At 37.5% G+C, this 21,687-nt stretch overlaps 1 protein-coding gene across 2 annotated transcripts in view; it reads right to left on the bottom strand.

The window, feature by feature from the left end:
• Nucleotides 1-21,687, bottom strand: part of SESTD1 (SEC14 and spectrin domain containing 1) — an 85,944-nt gene that overhangs the window by 26,507 nt on the left and 37,750 nt on the right. For both annotated transcript variants that reach the window (XM_060779882.2, XM_067471186.1), the window contains exons 5-9: nt 19,434-19,524; nt 17,133-17,246; nt 5,514-5,627; nt 3,420-3,517; nt 1,873-1,928 (exon numbers count right to left, since the gene is read on the bottom strand). In XM_060779882.2, the coding sequence (XP_060635865.1) occupies nt 1,873-1,928; nt 3,420-3,517; nt 5,514-5,627; nt 17,133-17,246; nt 19,434-19,524 (473 nt within the window). The remainder of the gene's footprint in view (nt 1-1,872; nt 1,929-3,419; nt 3,518-5,513; nt 5,628-17,132; nt 17,247-19,433; nt 19,525-21,687) is intronic.

Raw genomic sequence — 21,687 nt, 5'->3', positions numbered from 1 at the left:
CAATGACATAGGAAAGTGGAACAACTGCAACTCATAGGCCCAGCATCCCAGTCATTTAATAACCAATTCAGGAGGCCATAGCTGATAATATAAAAATGGGAGAAACCAGGAAAAAAAGCAGTCATCCTATTCTACCCACACTATAGCGCATCCCAAAAGATAACCAAGGCAATCTCATTAGCAAAAGCAAGTTTGAAATCAGTGTGGAATTGATCCAGAATATCAACATAAAGTTGGTGCTCCACATTTGCTGGGATTAGGAGCACAGGATCCCTGTGAAAGTGAAGACCATAAATAAAGAAATTGCTATTTTTTTCCTCTAAGGGAACCCTATTTCTTGGTCTTCCAACATGACTCTATCGTCAACCTCTGCTAGAAGCTGGCCATAAAATCACTTTGGGGGACTTTAAGAAAGTGTTCTTCCTTAAAGTTCCTCCAGTGTAACTCTATGGTCAACTTCCTCTAGCCATGTTAGAGGACTTAGAAATTTCTAGAGAGAAATCTGGTCACTGAACAATCAAATTCACAAAAGTGGAGGGCCAACTGCAGACCAAGAGTGAATGACCACGTCTTTGAGCAGAGCCCAGGTATGAAATATTAGTAACCTGTCTGTATTTCTTTGGGGTGCAAGTTAAACATTTTTAAATGGCTGATACTGCCGTCCCCGCCTCCATTCTAGATTACATGGGCATGCCCTTCCTATTACATGTACTAAGTCAAGAGGACCAAAGGTGGAACATACAAAAAGACTAGTCAAGTACACTGCCCATATCATCAAAAATAGGAAATCATCCGGCAGAATCATAGAATTAGAAGAGAACACATGTGCTATCTGGTCCAACCCCCTGCCATGCAGGAAAAGCACAATCAAAGCACCTGTAACAGATGGCCTCCAAAGAAGGAGCTTCCACCAGACTCCGAGATAGAGAGTTCCACTGCTGAACAGCTCTTACAGTCAGAAAGTTCAGGTGGAATCCGCTTTCCTGTAATTTGAACCCACTGCTCCGAGTCCTAGTTTCCAGGGCAACAGAAAACAAGTCTGCTCCGCTTTCCTCATGATATATCCTTTCAAATATTTAAACATTATGATCATGACTCCTTTCAACCTTCCCTTCTGCAGGCTAAACATATCCAGCTCTTTAAGATGCTCAGTACATTCGAAACTGGGGGTGCTCTGGCAGTTGTCACTAGTAGACACACCCCAACAATGGGATTTCAATTGTAATGGCTGTGATTAACATTACCTCCAATGCAACTTACAAGCTGTTCACAGGGTGGCAGCAAAAGTACAACTAGGTTTCCCTACAGTTGTAACAGGAGCTTCATGTCTAGAAAATGCAATACTGTCAAGATTCAACACAGCTAGGAAAAGATGGTTTTCTCTACCAACACAACGGCCATAGTTTAAGTTTGATAGAACACGGTGTTTGATGAGATAGTCTACTCCTACTTCAATTCCAGTCATCCTCCCACTTAAGTAAGCATATCTCCAAGTCTGTATTCCCCATTATCCTTCCCAATTGACTTTTTATAAAACGAGTTTAAATTCTTAATTGCCTTCTTGGCATTCTTAGAGGCTGATTAGCATTTTCAGCAGAATGAGAGGCTGGTACTTTATTTCTGTAGTCACTGTTCCCAGAAATGAGAGAAGACCAAATGGGTTGTATAGAAACATGATATTCAAGATCGTGAGGAATAAATTCAAAGGATGCACTTTTAATTATAATTGAGTGATTGAGTATGAGTACTTTAGTTAATTGACAGACGTAAGCCATGAACATTATGTCCACATTCTTACTAATTCATAAAAAAAATCAATAAATCAAAGAAACAATAACAATGTCACAGTGGACTCTTTTCAGAATACCATACCTGTCTGCAGAACAGTTTCGGGATCAACAGATGGAAGAAAATTTAAGTCTATAGACCTTGAAATAGAAAAGTAAATCACTGTTAATTACTTGTAGAGAGAACAGGAATTACAGCCTTTAGATAGGACTGTATCTTATGAAAGTCTAAAAAATACCGAATATCACAACTTTCTCATTTCACATTCTGTTATCTGTGTTTAAAGGACTCTCTATTTTGAGAGTTTTAAAAATCCTAAGAACATTTGTCTATTTCATTTTTGGGGACTATATTTTCTTTACAGTTACTTTTCAAGGAAGACACACGAGTAGGTATTAACAGCTTCAAAAAGATTATAAATAGCGCCCAGCTTTCATGTGTCTTGATGGGTCACTTCTACATAAATTATTTACCACAAATCAGTGGCAAATGGAGCCATTTGCTTTGACAGCACTGAAAACGTATCAGGACCTATGCAGCCTTGGAGACATATTGATGCTCCATCACAGCAAAAGGTCATGGTTCAAAATGTAAGTGCTGGGATTCCCAAAGCCCTGCAAATACACTTTTTTACACATGATTATACTTTGAACAAATTCAGATTTTTTTAAAATTTTCAAATTACATATTCATAAAAAACAAACATCTATAAACATGTGTATATGCATGAGCCAATACAATACTTCCTAACATCTATGCAATATTCGTATTTGGTTAGACTTTGAACAAATCAAACCCAGAAGTCATTCTTGAGACTGGAAAAGGCAGGCACCATTGCCATTTAAAACATGTACTCTTATAACTACCAGAGACTGAAATAATGGCTTGTAAAGAGACCTAGAAAAACAATGCAGGCTATCTCAGCTATACATGACTAGGAACAGCCTGGTCCTATCTCTCTCTCTCTCTCTCTCTCTCTATCAACACACACACACTTTGAGCAATGCCCATATAATGCTTTGGATTTTAGAACCATCCTGACACTGCACAGGTGTGGATAGTCAGCATGTCATTTTTTAATTCATTCTTCTTAAAGGTAAATTTCCATGTTATACCCAAGGCCCAATAGCAATTATCATCATCAACCCTAGCCCCTATATGCATATATAGAAGGATTAATCTAGTTGTTTGGTCCAAATAGGTTCACTGAGACAATGAAATTTGGTAGGTTCACGGGGTATACTTGGGATTACAAATGGATTTATGCCAGAGATTCAAATTTAGGAACACACATTTTGGTGCACAAAAACTAAAACCACTATTGCTTGCAATGCCGGTTTAGACAATCACACTAGCCTAGAAACCCAAATATGTTTTTAGGTTATAAGCTTGATAAACTCTTTCCAACATTGAAAAGGCACAGAAGCATGAAGATTATGGCTAAGAGTTTCCTGTGACGATGCTAAGAGGCATAAGGATTCAAATTCCTAACTAGGCACATTTTTATATAAATACAAAGCATATTCCCAATTGCTGGCCTTGAAAAACAGTTGGGTCACCTACTGTGACTTGACTATACAGGATTCAGTTGCTCATTAAAAACAAAAACAAAAGCCAAGAATATCGATTACCTCTCTTTTTCCTGTTGGTTTCCTTTATCACTTCCACTGTTGATTAAAGTAAGTTCATCCAGCAATGACGTAGATTCCTTTGTAAATTTTTCAAATGTCTATATAAAATATTTATAGTTAGCATTGTTTTGATTATTGTAATATTCTACTTGAAGATCAAGTCCACTGTCCTATTCTGCCACTGACATTGTCAAATAATCTCTAAAACGGTGGTTCTCAACCTGTGGGTCCCCAACAGAAATTCAAACGGCTGGTAAACTGGCTGGGATTTCTGGGAGTTGAAGGCCAATACATCCAGGGACCCATAGGTTGAGAACCACTGCCTAAAGCAATAAACTGCTTCATCAAAAAAAGCATATTACGGCATAGACAAATAGCAAACTTAAAGAGGGAAGCTTGTTATTTTTAGAATGTCCGATACAAAAAATAATAATACAATGGCCTGAATCTTCCTGATGGCCCCAACTACAGCGGATTTACTAAATCAGTGAGACTTACGTAAGAGTCAACTTTCTATTCAACAATGGCTTCAATGAGCCTTCTCTAGAACTCTTCTCTTTCCAGTATCTATCTTTTAAAGAAAACAAAGGCTGAATTTTCACTCATGAACATTTGGACAGAAAATGTCCTCAAGCTGGCAAAGCACATTGTCACCTTCTGTTCATTCCAATAGTGCACTGAGTTGAATTGTACATCCTAACTTGGAGAAAGTTGTGCCAAATCTTAATACATATTAACATGACTTACAAAACCTGTCCCTGCATTTTAGCTTTCGTATTTTGCTATAACATTCTTGAAATTAAGCCCAATATCCAGTTTAAAACAATATTGCAGAGATTATTTGAAAGAATCTCCATACAATACTTATTGTGCTTTAATTCTAAAAGCCATCTCTGATTTTTTTTCTCAATCACTTCAAAAACAAACACACCTAGATACATACTTTCCTAAAATGGGCATACCATCCCCTACCTACACCTGTTACCTTTGGACCCAACAGGAAAGCCAGGCCCAAAGCATCAAACTATGAATCTTATCTTTAAAAGGGAATGTAAGCCATCAAGATGAGGCTCATTTTGTGTTAACACCTCATCAAGAGTACGATCGTGCATAGATTGGTAGATCTAATCTCGGCTATTACTGCTCCCAGACACTGGATCAGAATATCTGATCCAGGGCTTCTCTGGATCAGATGGAAAGGAAAGAGGTGATCCCTGTATACTGATTACAATCCAACTCAAATAGTAATAAATAATAATACATTTTATTTATACTCTGCCACCATCTCCCCAAAGGGACTTGGGGTGGCTAACAAAGCACTCCAAAGTGCTGCACATAAAATAAAAACTATTATAAATCTATAGGAAAAAGAAGTTCCACAGAGATGTTATACATCAGAGAAAACAAGACAGAAAGTATTGCAGACGAAAAGCAATGGGGCTGAGCCTCTGAAACCGATTTCTCAAAACAGAGTGAAACCTCCATAAGGCAATGCTCCAGAACTGATGAAATGCAGAAAGATGCCATGAGTTATTTATCCAAAACCAATGAACCAAAATGGATCTACGGTCAACTGTCTACATTCACTGGGTTTAGGGGCACAGGACCCTCGCTAAAGTGAGAAAAATAATAAAATAACATCCCCTCCTTTTTTTTTACATCTCTCCAGAAACCTCTAGGTGTAACTCTATGGTCAACTCGTGCTGAAGGGTGATCATAAGAGTCTCCCTGGAGAACCTAGATATTCATAAGGAGACTATATTGCTCACATCCATGATCAAATCTGCAAAAGTTAAACTCGCAAATGTGGAGGGCTGACTCTACTCACGTACCCAGTTTCCAGCCAAGCAGGGAAACCCAAAAAACCCTCTACACCCAAAAATCACATCTGAAGCCAAACTGGAATGAGTCCTGGAAAACTATTTTAAAGGCTAATTATTTTAATCAATCTAATGATGCCATGCCTCACTCTTAAGTTATGCTAACATTGCCAGAATTGTACATATCTACAGTTTTGTAAATGTTTTAACTCCCATCTCCCATGAAAAACGCTACTGAAAGAATAAGACAAACACCTGCAAAAAATCAACTAACCAGTCGCTTGTTTAGCCAATCCATATGATCATAGGTAAGACTTCCTCCAAAATCTTCTGTCAGCTGGCATGGTTCTATATATCGAGTAAGTTTGTTGGCGGATACTAAAATAACCTATGAATACATTAAACAGAGAGTGAAAAACATCTTAGATCTTTAAAGTACTAAACATTGTATTAAACTTTCAACCATAAGCCAGTTTTTTAAAAAATAATAATAGCTATTACAAAAATTTCTCCTTTCATATTGAAAAGCTTTTCACTCACAATAATGCTTCCTTCCTTAGTACTTAGGAAAGAAGAAACAGCCAATGTTTTGAATTGCAAGATGTCAATGTAATATTTTCTTTTCTTTAGTAATACACTCCTTTTCCATCATAAGTGGTTCTTGTCATAAAATCTTCTACTACTTCAGTTTATAAAGCATTTTGTAGAAAATTACTCATCTTAGTAACATGAATACTATTATTTCTAATTAAAATGTAATATTTATAAACAATATTAATTATTTATTGCAGTTTTTAACTACCTTTCTATGTGCTCTTACTGTTAGCACAATTTTCATTAGCTTTTCCAGTAGCACAGGAAAACGGTTTCTATGGTATATGGTTTTGCTGCAGCTGAAATAAGCAAGCTAAGTGTAGAGAGGGGTCTGGGAAAATATAGCTTTAGCTTGAATATAGCAACCGATTTAGATTTTTTTTCCTTGCATGGTGATGGTCCACGCCATAAGCACGGCCAGAAGACATGCTGCACTGCCCTATTAAACTCTCTTAATTTCTGGCAACGTACTCTAAGTGGCCATTAAACATTTTCTTTCACATATGACTTGATATTTAGAAACAAATAGCAAATTGCTGATAGAGATGTAATGTGTACTCTTCTACTTTTTTCAAACATCCAAAAAATTTTGAGGTTAGAGATTGAATATCTGGGAAGAACTGAAGTGTCTTGCAACGGGAAATCTTTTCCACCTGACATAAAGATGACTATATTTTGTGTTAAAATGGTTTGTTTCTGTAATAATAATAATAATAATAATAATAATAATAATAATAATTTATACCCCGCTACCATCTCCCCAAGGGACTCGGTGCAGCTTACATGAGGCCACGCCCACAGTACATCAGTAAACAAAAGCAGTAACAAAAACAATCCATACAAAACAATTAATATAAATCACATAAACAAAAAATAAACAATAAACAATAACAGTAACACACAAGCATTTAAAAAACCTATGGCCGGGCCAAATGTAATAATTTAAAATTTAAAAAATAACGCTGGGCACGAACAAGGTGGGATATAACTGGGATAGGTTTTTTCAAAGAGAGATGAGGGAACGCAGTCAGTCCTAAATCATTGGTAAAGTGCATTTTGTGGGCATATTGCTGAGAGTTTTCCTTATTCTGGGAAGGCACACTGTATAGACATCTACTCATTTTCAGGCTGCTAGCAGTGCCTAACATATGAACTCCATATTATTCCCACAGTAATTTGATCACAACACTTCGATCACAATATCGGATTTCTTATATTTTTCTTCATATCTGCTTTTGATTTCTTTTTAAACCTTCACGGCATTTACACTTTTAACATCTCTATGGGCCCTTAGCCTTTCCGAGAGAGATTGTATGTTTAAACATGAATTAGCAGTCAAAAGAAGATGATAATGACACAGTGATTTATCCTTTTACTACTGGACCTTAAAGGAAAACTTTAAAAATTGTATTAATTCAAACAGATTTTAAAAAATACTGGGTTGGACCACTCTTGTAATTATGTTTACCAATACCCTGAAGCAGCAAAAGTGAGTTTAAGCAATTGTCTTTATTTCAAAGACTGCATTGAAAATTCCTATTTTTCCTACTTTTTTACTCTAATTCTAAGCCCATGCTAGCCTGTATGTCCTATTAAAAAGGTATGCTTTTTCCCAATTAATGCAGAGATCATTAAATATATCCACGGATGAATTTCAGTTAGACACCATGCTGTTTTTAAAAAACAATTCCCATATTGTTCAGGCACATTGCCTAAGGCAATAAAAGCCGTTTTCTGGTTTCATCCACCCCTTGTATCCACATTTCAAAGCACAGAGCAAATATCTCCTAAGAAATCACATTAATGACCATAATTATATCAGGGTTTTGCCTCACCAACAGAGAGGCATTCAAACCCTTCCATGAATTTAGATTTCACTTTCCCTGTATGTAAACATTCTTTTAGCGTTCTTCTTTAGCTTCATTATTTAACCTAAATAAGATAGGGAGACACACACACCTGGGTACAAATGGCTTATTTGGCTACAGATGAGGATATCATATCAATGTATTGTAAAAAGATTAAACATCCTTAGAGACGAGAGACAAAACAGGGCAGATGGTAACAGGGATGAAATACCATCCATAATTTATGCCTGAGGTTTCTCATTTCCCTTTGGATTCCTATGCCTGCCCCATGGAGCTATTCGTGGCTAGCAAGAATGGTCGTATAGGGATAAACCCTATTTTAATTTCTCTCCATCCTGCTGCATCAAACTGGTACAAATTTTCTACTCTTAATGAAATTCTGATTGGTAGCAACATTTTTAACCTTGAAAGGAATGCAAATTTTATTAACTAGACCATTATCATAAGAGGGCTCTACAGAAAACAACAACATTGGGAATAATTCAGCTAACTTCACATACTGGACGGCCCTATGGAAACCACTGAGAGATATTAAGCAAACGCTTCCACTGATATCAATGGAAAAGCAGAACATTTAACTTTAGATAATATACAATTATCACAGAATTACTTAAGATTAATAATAATTGTGAAAAAAGAATGTAATATTTCTCACACATTTCTTGCAAATACAAAAATGCACATATGAACAACCAGATCTTGCATTCTTCTTCCTTACTGCAGCATTCCAGCTTCCAGAAAGTGACACAATTCTCAGCATAACAGGAGTAGGTAGGGGCTAGTGCAGGCATGGGCAAATTTTCTAACTTGGGGGCCACATGGCGGGCTGGAGGGGCTGGGGCCGGGTGGGGATTCTCTCCAGTCAAAGCACTCCCAATAGAGAGGATCTGTTGAAAAGCCTCCAGAGAAGGAGACTCCACCACACTCCCAGACAGCTTATTCCACTCTCCAACAGTTCTTACCCTCAGGAAGTTCTTTCTAATCTTTTCAGTGAAATCTCTTTCCTTGCTATTTGAACCCATTGCTCCCTTGTGCCCTGATCCCTAGAGCAGCAGAAAGACAGTTTTCCCCTCCTCAGTGTGACACACTTTTAAATCTTTAAACATGGTTCTCATGGTTCCTTCTCAACCTTCTCTTCTCCCAGCTAAACATGCCCAGCTCCCTCCGCTACTCCTCACTGGGCTCGACTTCCAAACCTTTGACTATTTTGAGTCCAGGAAGATGCTCTGCCTGAGGCTGAGGTCATCTGTGGCTGCTAATGCTAATGCTAATAAGATGGTGTGAGAGAGGAGGATCTGAGAAAAGAACCCAAGGGGCTGCATCTGGTCGCCAGGCCAGGGTTTACCCATACCTGGACTAGAAGGTTGCAGTGAATCTGGAATTGGAAACAAAGTTTCTAGTGTTTTGTATTACTGCATAGCCACCATCCAACAATCTTGTATATGTCAAAACTTTAGCATTGTGCATGCATGAAAAAGTACATGTTACTTTCTAGTTTTATGGACCTTTTAATGTAAATTAAACATGAATGAGTGATGTGTGAAATAATGTTTTCGAGCAAGTCAGTGAGATATTTCCTGAAATATATAAAAATAAATTTCTACTTAACAGGTAGGAAGTCTTATAGCATTTCATACTTATTCTTCTTTGAATACAGAAAAACCTAAAATTGGTTTATATTTTTATCATGTCTTGGCTTCCAATACTTCACATGTTTCCGGCTTCAAAACCTAAATCTTTTAAACCAAATTCTACCATATTCATGAGACTGGAAATAGGATGGATTTCTTGCCTTCATATAACTTTCAAAGGGATAATTCAAGATTTTTGTATTTAAAAGCAGGTGTTTTTTTAAAAAAAATTAAAAACTACATGGAAATATATCAAAAATTGCGAGGCAATTTTGAAGGAAGCTTCAAGAAAGCAGACCATTCAATTCTCCATGGTCATTGAACGTTCTCTTTCTCTTCAGTTCCTCAGACAATTTCTATAGATGAAACAATACCATATTTAAAAGTTCTATCCAATGTCTTCCTCTTGAAAAACCAACCTCACAGGACATGAAAGAATGGGAAATCCAAATGAAAAGACCATGCATGTTTTAATCTGAATTTAGGTAACCAATTCTGAGTAGTAGAATTGAACTACACAGTCAGCAACAAGTGAACTATGCTGTCAAACAAAAACCAAGGCACAATCCATGTAATAAACTTGTGAGTTCAGACAGGTGGTGAGCAGAAGTGATCGTAATCAAGAATGCCAACATCCGTGAGAGAAGACAGAGGTCGAAGGAGGCCATCGGCTCCACAACGGTGGGCACAACAGTTGTTTGAGGGCCAGGTCAAGGCTCTAGCCATGGGACGGGGGTTGAGATGGAAAGTGAAAGTTCTTGTAGCTTTGTAGGAAGGTCTTTATTATGTGAGAAAAAAGTAAGCCTTCTTGTTGGATGTGTTACAAGACAGCTGACAGGTAGGCCTTAATGGAAGTGAGTGTCAGGTTATTGTTAAACAGGGTGAGATTTGAAGACATCCTTGCCATGACCTTCTGGCAAGGAAACTAGTCCAATGTGGGCTAGGCAAAACTACGGTGAGGTGGATCTGTAATTGGTTAAGTGGATGAACACAGAGAGTGCTCACTAATACTTCCTCTTCATCTTGGAAAGAAGTGACAAGTGGAGTGCCACAGGGTTCCGTCCTGGGCCCGGTCCTGTTCAACATCTTTATTAATGACTTAGATGAAGGGCTAGAAGGCGGGATCATCAGGTTTGCAGACGACACCAAATTGGGAGGGATAGCCAATAGTCCAGAGGACAGGAGCAGAATTCAAAACGATCTTGACAGATTAGAGAGATGGGCCAAAACTAACAAAATGAAGTTCAACAGTGACAAATGCAAGATACTCCACTTTGGCAGAAAAAACGAAATGCAAAGATACAGAATGGGTGACGCCTGGCTCGAGAGCAGTACGTGTGAAAAAGATCTTGGAGTCCTCGTGGACAACAAGTTAAACATGAGCCAACAATGTGATGTGGTGGCAAAAAAAGCCAATGGGATTTTGGCCTGCATCAATAGGAGCATAGTGTCTAGATCTAAGGAAGTAATGCTACCCCTCTATTCTGCTTTGGTTAGACCACATCTGGAATACTGTGTCCAATTCTGGGCACCACAATTCAAGAGAGATATTGACAAGCTGGAATGTGCCCAGAGGAGGGCGACTAAAATGATCAAGGGTCTGGAGAACAAGCCCTATGAGGAGCGGCTTAGGGAACTGGGCATGTTTAGCTTTTAAGCAGAGGCTGGATGGCCATTTGTCAGGGGTGATTTGAATGCAATATTCCTGCTTCTTGGCAGGGGGTTAGACTGGATGGCCCATGAGGTCTCTTCCAACTCTTTGATTCTATGATTCTATGATTCTGGGTGGATGCTGAGGAGAAGGTCCGATTCCTTCTCCTCAGCATCCACTCAGAATCATAGAAAGGCAGAAAAACGGGAGAGCTTATATGAGTATGATCTCTCTGTTGCTGGCTAATGGGCTGCTCACAGTATGGCCTGTAGATTAGCCTGTCCATCAGCCCTGGACTGTGAGATGTCCACAGTGGGCACCCCATCTGAAAGTTGACACATCTGTTGTGATAATCATTAAAGGTTGGGTTTGTGGAATGGGACTGCCCTGCAGGTATTGCATTGCAGGGTCCATCATGTTAGGGACTGGAGAATTGACCTCGATTTAAATTGACCTCGATATGAACAGGAATTTTGAGTTGTGCTCTGTGAGCATTTCAAAATTGTTGAGGAACCAACATTATAGTGGATGCATATTGAGTCGAGCATTCAGTATCAGAGCTACTATTGAGGCCAGTTTCCTAGTGTCTTTTGGATTTTCCTTGCCCTGACTTGGCACTGCAACTGGCAGCGGTGGACTTCTGATCGGAGGGCTTGTAACCTTTCTGGAGGGAGAAAGGTCCTATCGATGGTGGAGTTGAGATGGACTCCTGTGAACTTGATAGATTTTGATGGAGTCAGGCAGTACTTTTCAGCTGAAGGAGTTGAGGAGAGACAGCATGGTGGTTACATGTTGTCTGAGCCAGTATTTGGATTGAGCTGTGATCAGCCAATCATCAAGATAAGAATATAGGGCAATGTGTTGCCTGTAGAGCCACATTACTACAACGGCTATGCATTTTGTGAAAATGCAGGGTGCCATTGCTAGTCTGAATGGGAGGACCGAGAATGGGTATGTCTGATGGACGACTTGGAAGACTAGAAAACTGCGGTGAGAGTGGCCAATTGCAATATGGAAATAAGATCTGAAACCAATCATTCTTCTTTAGTAGGGGCAGTATGGAGTCGATTATCATCATCCTGAACTTCCTCAGTATGAAGTAAGAATTTAGTGTGCAAGGAGCTAATAATGTTGGCTGAAGTCCTCCATCCTTTTTTGGAATGGTAAAGAATTTTGAGAAAAAGGATAGTGGGTTTTGGCTGGAGTGGACTAGTTGGATCACTTCCTCCGCAAGGAGGTTTCTGATGTCCTTGAGGGTGGCAGGTGACTCTGGGGTTCAAAGGATGTGTCCCATTTTGGGTAGTTCTTTGCATTCTAAGGTGTAGCCTTTTCAAACAATTTCTGGCACTCATGCACCTGAGATGATGACAGACCATGCCTCAGCATAGTGAGCGAGTCGGTCCATGATGGAGAGTGACTTGGGGTCCATGATGTCTGGGGGGTGCAGAGTCCTGGTCAGAATGGAAGAGGTATGTCTGTTGCATTGGTATTGGGAGTCGCAGTTAGCATTGCCCTGGGAACCATCAAACTCGACATCTAACAATTCCACTGTGGGATTTGGCATGAGATTGCCTCCATAATTTAAGACAGCATGGAAACAATTGACATATATTTTGTAATAGTAAGACGTAAAATGCATCACTCCAACATACATGTCGTTAATGAACATATAATATGCAATGAATGGGAGCCAGTGCAATGAAAACAATTTTATTTCCCTAGACCAGTAGTGCAGCCATAGGTTTTCATACTTTTCTCTAGAATATATCTGAATGTGATCTCATTACCATGGAAAAACATCCCGAAACATTAAGGTATTTAGTTTCCTGTAACATTCTCAACAAACTACAGTATAACTCATTTACTGAAACCAACACACCTTTTTTTCAGTGCAGTTAACTTCATATCATTTAAACTCAAAGGATTTCATGTTCTTAACCAAAGGTTTAGCGATGGAGATAGAAATTATCCACATGGCTACAGCAACATTCTTAATTAAATACTTCTATACCAAATTTAATTAAATACATTTCTATAATTAAATGTAGAGTACTGAATCAATCCTTCTAGACAAATAATAAAAACTGCCAACGTTTTCTGAAAGTGCTAGAATCTGGGTATTATCCCAGCCTAATTAGGACATCAGATTTTTACTTTAGGCATTCTGCTAATTCAACTGGAAAGATCTCAGTGTCAAGTCTTTAGTAAGAGCACTGATCAGTCATGTAGGGAAAATCCTATCAGAGCTAAATTTTGAACTACATAAGCCTGCAATTTTTATAATTATTACAAACAATATTACAAGGTCCGATGGCATGGGATAACTCTATAAAAAAACAACTTCACAATATCAATTTAATTAAGGAGATTATTGCTTGAGGGGAATCTAGTGTACTTCCAGAATTACTTTAGTCTACAGAGATACAAACAGGCTTATTACTAGGAGAATCCATACCTTGTTTCATTTTTAAAAGTAAGTAAAAAAATACTTTGCATAGAATGAGCTTTATAGAGAACATTTATTATTGCCTCTCGCTTACCAACGTATTTCCATAATCCACGATATTGCTATCTTTCTTTTATGTGCTGAGTTTTGTTGTTACTATTATTTCTCACTTATGGTTAACTTAGGTTGACTCTGTCGTGAGGTCTTCTGAGGCTGAATGTATGTGACTCATCAAAGGTCACCTAGCGAATTTTCATGGGGGAGGAGGGAATTCAACCCTGGTCTCCAGAATCAAAGCTCAATGTTTAAACAATGACACCATGTTGGCTCATCAATATGTATTAAGACTCTTGTATGCATGGCTTTTGGTAAGATTCTATGTTCAAGCACCAAATTGGAGATATATCCACATTTATACACACATAGAGTTCTCAGAACAGAATTTTGAGCTCCCTAAAGTTTAGGACTGAAAGAGGTATCATGGGGAAAAGGTGTCTCCGCTGAAGTTTTATTACCAATTTCTACAACAAACCATTTTTTCAAAATCCAACTATCACAGGAACAGAGAGGAAGGTGAACTCTTCTGAGCAGGGGCACAGACAGCAAAAACAAACGTCATAGGAGTATTAACCCTTCCTTATGCTATCTGAAAGTTCTCTCTCTTTCTGTGTGTGTGTATCAGCTGGAGTTAAACTTTAAAAATCTACCTGTTCCAACTTACATACAAATTCAACTTAAGAACAAACCTACAGAATCTATTTTGTTTGTAACTTGGGAACAGCCTATAGTTATCTAATGAAAAATAAACTGAACGGCCCTTAACTGAAATGCTTGGGACCTGACGTGTTTTGGAATTTGTTTGTTTTTTTTCCAGGTTTTGGAATATGTGTATTTGTATCTATGTACCAATACTGACGGAGATGGGACCCAAGTGTATGCACAAAATTCATTTTTATTTCATGTGCACCTTATACAAAGGGCTTGAAAGTAATTTTATTTATATATGTGTGCGTGTGTCTATATCTATATCTGCATGAAAAAAAGTTTGTGCACACTGAACCACCAGAAAGAAAGGTTATCTCAGCCACCCATGTAGACAATTTCGAGTTTGTAGTATTTCTGATTTTGGATGTCTGGATAGGGCATGCTCAACCTGTATTGTCACATGAAGCCACCAGCAAGTTTTGATATGACTATCTACCACAATCATAAGAGGATATGAACTCCTTATAACCACAAGACTAAACGCAATATGTCTATCACATTTTGATAATTTCCATGTAATGTATTTCTAGAACTATGCTCTCTTTTCTGTGTCCCTGTGCTCTCTTGAGCAACCATCCCCTTGTTTAAGATTCTCAATAGAGACTATGAAACTCCTTGAAAAGTTGTTACAAGCTTCTGGTTTAAGAAGGTCAGCACACTTGGATCAGACTTGGTCAAAGAATAAATGTGACTTGGCCGTATGTTAAATTTAATATCTTAGAACATTTATTCTGCATTGTATAGCAAACTTTGTAACTCCATATTTCAGATACAGACCACCTGAATGAGACTGTCTACAATAATCTCACTTGCATGAATTTACGGCTTAGAGCAGTGATGGGCAACCTTTTGAGCTTGGTGTGTCAAAGTTCACCAAAAAGCAAACATTACTTGGGTGGGCTGTCACTTCGAGAGAGAAAAACCCTATAATTTTGCGATACTTACAGTTTAAATAACAAAAATGAATAACAATAATAATAATAATATATGGCGGGAAATTGCACCCGTAACTCAGACTCTCGCCTCTCCCAGCTCCCTCCTCCCCTCACTTTTCTCAGTAATGATGGTCACTTAGAAATCCACAACACCCCAGAACAGTAAACTGGATGATGGTTGCTGTGATTATGTGGTTGTTGGTGATGGAGATCACAGGGCGCCCAGAGATGTGTCCCCCACGGCATTCCGCTGCTCCCTGCTCCCTAACCGCCTAACTGGAAGTTCCAGAACTAGACGCTAAACTACTGCAAATGTTTTATCCTCGGCTTCTGCACCTGGCCATGCAGGAGCCAAGGATGAAATGTCCTTCTTGGGATGCAGACCCAAACTTCTCTGTATGCAGCAGCATGCAGCCGCGTGTCATCAAAAATGTCTACGCGTGTCAGTGCTGACACGCGTGTCATAGGTTCGCCATCACGGGCTTAGAGCAATATGAAAACCTAGTCATTATTATTATTATTTCTTTTACTAAATTTAGTATCAAGATACCTACTTCAAACTGGTCATATGAATACAAGATATTTCAAATAATATACAGTAGTTATAATATTGATCCCACTGATTTGCCTATTATTACACAGCCCAACAATAACAAAACTTCTTGCTGTCTTGGTTTTTACGCCTGTTCCTAGGGTTATTTGGGGTACTGTTTCAGAAAATTGCATTGGATAGACCAGACCAGCTCTAGTTTCCTAGATGTGGCTATCATACTTTTTGATGAGTGAGAAGATGAAGACTGTACTGTATATATTATATGTTCTGAATCACAAAAACAAGAGCTGGTAAGGGAAACTTATGCAATGTTTGGAATCAACAGATCAAATATACACAGAAACAAGACCAACATTTAAGGCACCAAAATGTGTGTTGGCTAGTGTCATCAATATTTACATCTGTTTATATGTAAATGACTTCCAATGATAACTACAGAATCTAAGAGGTCTGAATTTACTAACAAACTATACAGTTATAGCAATGCATTGTGTTTAATACAGAGACATATTTGAGAGTGTAAACACCTCTTGTGATAACTACTTGTTGTCCTAACAGTTAAATAACTGGTAACCAAGGGGATAGCATAGTGTAGGAGTCTGAATGCTGAAATAAGGCTCTGAGACACTAGGGTTCAAATCCTTCCACAAGTAATGCTCTCATTCTTAATCTATGTTCTCTGTAAGAGCACTCCAACTTGGTTTAACACTCTAATAGAAAGACAGATGGAATATGCCAAATGTTCAACTTCTAGTCTAGAGTCAAAGTTACAGATGAAGTACTACGTTTTTACCATCTCAGCCTCTTACTCTCAGACAGGGAGAAATAAACACAGATAACACAGACTGGCACTGTCCTGAAAAGGGAAATTATGTTGACACTGTGTTGTGTTCATTTATCAGACAAGGATTATTGTATAAGGGGAGGAAAGGCACAGACCTCTGAAAAGGTGTGAAATAATAATAATAATAATAATAATAATAATAATAATAAGTAGTAGTAGTAGTAGTAGTAGTTTATTTTTAACCCATCTTCTCTCCCTGAAAGGACTCAGTGGTTGAATATGTGACAGATCCCCAATAGCATGTTTGCTTTGCAACAGTAGGTTAAGATATTTAAAAAATGAAAAATGCATATTTAAAAAGTCAAAATGCCTGTAGTATTAACAAGTAAGCCAGCTAAATTCTCAGCAGTGATAGCTTAGTTTAAAGTGGACAACTTTCCTGAAAATATTAAAAGAAGACTATTCTGCAGTTCTAGAAACAGCAAAGGATTGCATTTATGTCAATTAGAACATAGTGTTGCAAACTCACTATAATGAAATATCTTTGCTGAAATATTGTGATATTTAATGAGACATTCAATACTTGTTTTATAGAGGGAGAGCTATCCATTTTTACTAGGAATGTGGCATGGAATTGTAGTATAACAAGTGAAAATGTACACTTACCTCAAAGCCAAGCCTATCCTTCTCTTTCCAAAAGCAAAAATGTGTAACTTTCTTGTCCCAGAATTCATCTGGTTTTACTACACAGACAAGTGATACCTCTGCTGGAACAACATTCTAAGAAAATGTAAGATAACAAAGACCAATTTTCAGTTTCTGCAGAACGTCGTATTTCCATTTATCACAAAAATTGTGGTATTATATTCTTCCTTCTATATAGACCATTAGCCATTGTATGATCATCAGCTTCTACACAGAGAAGTTGCTATGCTACTGAATGTTCTTTCTAGTATTTTAGTAATGAAAAAGGTGGTGATAGCAAACCAAAGTAGAACATAAAAGCAAATACAAGGAGCAAGAAATATTCCATAGAAAAGTTGGAATAATGGTCAAAAGCATTATTTTAAACAATCTACCGGCATCACAATCTAATACTCCGAAATCAGTCCCAATGTGTTCAGCTGGATTTCATTCCCTTGTAGTTTTACATACAGGACTGCAGTGTAAATAATGCAAAGTTGTTAGTTGGGTACAGTACACATGAATTCATTTCCTGTGCAACTGTAAAATGCACATAATTTTCTTTTACGTGAGAGATTATAAGGAACTATATTGCAGCCATCTAACCAAAATAACTCCCTCACTCTACTAACTCTTTGCAACTACTTGGTTCACAACTGTCACCTGCTGCATACAACTTGTTTCTCAAATTTTCCCTCTTTTAGGTGAACACACACATAACATATTAAATAAACCCAGATAGCAAGAACAAAGTGCTTATTATTCAATAATCTTGGCAGCACACATCCAGTAAAAGAGCATTCATACAGAACAGAAAAGAAAGAAAGCAATATGTCTTGCCGTTTGACAAAAAAATGGTTTAGGGTCAAAATGTCAAACCTCATTAAGCCAACATCTGTTGATAATTTTCATAAATCCAAGAGGGGGAAAAGTGTTGTCCTATTTTTCAATCTAAAGCACAGGGCAGGTCGTTCAAGTAAAATTTTTAAAAAATAGCAATTTTAGCATTCGTTTTCCAATGCAGCCCCAACTCCAGCTCCCCACTCAAGGAAAATTTGCCTCTTTCTCCTTGGTTAATTTTGAAAGGCATTCTTTCCCATTTCCCCCAACAAATATAAACACACTATGCTATTATTGAGTGGTTGTTTAATTAGAGGTACCGTATATACTCAAGTATAATCCAAATATTTCAGCCCTTTTTTAGGTTGAAAAAGCCCCCCTTGGCTTACAGTCAAGTCAAGGTTATTTATTATTTTGGCTGTTGTTGTTGTTATTAGAATTATTACTTGACTCTATTAATTATTAGTATTACTACTATATTTCCATTTTTATTCTGTAATTATTATTTTATTAGATTTATTATTTGACTCTCTTTCGTTATTATTGAAAGGATATGTAAGCACATTGAAGAATTTTAGAATAATGGTTTAATCAGAGTTGGACAGCCTTAACCGAAATTAGTTTTATGTAAATATTCAAAAACATGTAACCTACTGATGCCTCCATTAATGTAATTTTACTGGTATCTATTTTTATTTTGAAATTTACCACTAGCTGCTGTATTTCCCACCCTCAGCTTATACACAAGTCAATACGTTTTCCCAGTTTTTTGTGGTAAAATTAGGTGGCTTGGCTTATATTTGGGTCGGCTTATACTCAAATATATATGGTATTTTAAAACGTACCTTCATTGCAGGATATCAGAGACGTATATATACAACATAAAATCAAAATAAACTATAGGTAGAAAAAGAAATTGTAATAAAATCCCATCCATGGAATAGACCATCACCCAGCCAGGGAATACAATTTTAAAATACAAAATTATAAATGTCTGAGAATTACCAAAGCAGCTCACGCACATACAATATTATTATTATTATTATTATTAGTAGTAGTAGTAGTAGTAGTAGTAGTATTTATACCCGGGGGTTTTTTGCCATAAGAAAATCAATTATATATTTGAGTATGCACTTTGTAACACAATTTTTTATTCTGAACTGTTTTCAGAAATTATGGGGTTTATAATAAACTATACTTTCAAAAAACACAGTTTCTCTCTATGGAGACAAAAAAGGAAACTTGCTTTATTATGAACTGCAAATGAAAGCTTCCCGTTGTGGAAGAATAAAGTGCACAGGCATGAGGTTCAATTCAGTTTCCACAAATAACAAACCACACTTGGATTTTATAAATATGTAATGCTGTGCATCAACTATTAATCTAAATAAAACTTCATTTTGTGTTACAATGTCATTCTTAATTTTTAAAAATCCAACTTACCTGTAGCATTAATACAACAGTTTTGACAACATTCCATTGAGATTTTCTACCATCAACTATAACAGTAAATCCTCTGGCTTTACATTTTTCACTGCAAAATAAAATCAATAAGATAAAATGAGCATGCACTTAAAACACATGGCACTGTTCTAGTATTCTAATATCATTAACTGAGTTGAATAAGCAAAAAAAAGAAAAAAGAAAAAAAAAGAAAGATGAAATCACAATGAGCTCTTGGCATCCACTGAGGTTTGGTTCCAGGACTCCCAGGCATACCAAACACTGTGGGCACTCAGGTTGCAGTATATACAATGAAGTAAAATGGTGTCCCATATTTAAAATGGTAAAATCATGGTTTATTTTTGGATTTAAAAAAATTAAAACATGGATGGTTGAATCTGTAGATATGGAGGGCCGACTGTACTCTCTTCCTTAAAATCTTTTTAAACAATGCAGGAGCATTTTCTCCCTGTTCAAATTTCCCAGAAAACATTTTATTGGAGGACCAAAGTTCAAGGGTTATGAAAAACCTATTATCAACCTCCCAACAAGCCACCCTTCTGTCTGCTTCCAAGAATGTTTCCTTGGTGATATTGTTTCTTTTCTTTTATATATTTAGCATGGAAATGAACACAGTGTGTTACAGCAAACAGCATTACTTTAAGAGGAAGAGTTACACTTATGCAATATCTATTAGCTTAGAAATAGGGCACTCAAGTCAAACCTTCTTGGCCTGGCATTATGTACTACTAAGCCACCACTATAATGTCCTTGCCACGTGTACTGCGAAATGGATAATGCCCTTGTAACTGTGTCCGGATCAAGACTTTGTAGGTGCTGCAGAGCTACGTGACAACACTTCTGCTGCAACATAGGTGTATTAGAAGCAACCTTTTATTTTTAATGGGACACCAAAACGATTTTTTCATTAGCCCAGGAAGTAGTATCTTTTTGCACACAGAGATTGTCTGGCAAGCAACACACAGGTATACCTACAATTGTTTGGCTTGCCAAGCAATGAATCTTTATTGAGTAGCAGATATATGCTGCTTCCTCCAAAGAAAGGATGGAAAATAAGTGGCCTTGGTTGCATCCCCCACCATGACAGTGCTGACTAGGGCTGATGGGAGGTGCTGTCTAGGAAACATCTGAAGGACCACATGCTTCCCCTTTTCTGTCTTAAAGGAAAGCTTGTGATGGGCTTTAAATGATTAGGGAAGTTAAAGGAGTATCATGTGAGACAATATGTGAAGATATATGGGAGGAGGACGCAAAAGACAAACTGCTGAAAAAATTAATTTGTTTCAAAAAATTTACCCATTCATTGCAAAGCCTAAGGGTGTCCTAGATCTTGTTATTCAGAAAGAATCTGAAGAAACGGCCTTGAAACTAGGAAAACAACTTTTTGGGAGGTACTTACTGACACAAATACAACAAACACTCTAAATCAGAGGTAGGGAAATAAATTAACTTCGCCGAACCACAAGGATGTTCTAAATTCCTTGTTACAAGGTAACACTTCGCAAATAATGTAAATTGCCTGCTATGATTTGCCGTGTCCAAGAAGCAGATGAGGGCATAACAAAGATATACTTCAAAAGAAACACAACATATGAGAGTGGTAACATTATGTATTTGGGGGGGCGGGGAGATAAATAATTCCAGAGGTAGCTCCTGATGAACCCAATATCAGTGGGGAGATTAATCTGATTCAATTTTAGTCTAAAATTCAAAGGTTCTGAGATTTATTGTGATTTGTTTTAACTGTTTTATAATTTGATGTGCTATGTTTATTGTTGTGCGTATGATGCAACATTGAATTTTTGCTGTAGTTTGCAGGCCTCTCTGAGCCTCCTATGGGGTGAGAAGGGCAGAGTATAAACATAGCAAGTAAGTAAGTAAGCAAATAAATAAATAAATTTGCCATACTGTCCCACCTTGAATAGCACATGTACAGTTGATATTGTAAATCTATGTCTTTTGTGCAACCCACTGCTCCTTTTCTTCACAATTTGCAATTAATTTTCTCCTCTGCCTTTAAGAGATGCAGAAAATACAAATACAGTATAATCCCTGTATCTGGGGAGGATATACTCCATGCCAACCCTGTATTTTGATCATACCTGGGTCAGAAGCATACCATGGACCTAGAAAGACCCACAAACATTTCTGGAGGGAAACTATTGATATCAAATCAGTGGATAAGGGGCTTGTACTCAACACATAGTGTTGTCTCAAGAATTGGGATTGCACA

This window comes from Anolis sagrei, chromosome 1 (assembly GCF_037176765.1).
Source record: "Anolis sagrei isolate rAnoSag1 chromosome 1, rAnoSag1.mat, whole genome shotgun sequence".
In the NCBI taxonomy this organism is placed as follows: Eukaryota; Metazoa; Chordata; class Lepidosauria; order Squamata; family Dactyloidae; genus Anolis; species Anolis sagrei.
The sequence above is the reverse complement of the archived record's forward strand: the minus strand, read 5'-3'. Positions and strand labels throughout refer to the sequence as shown.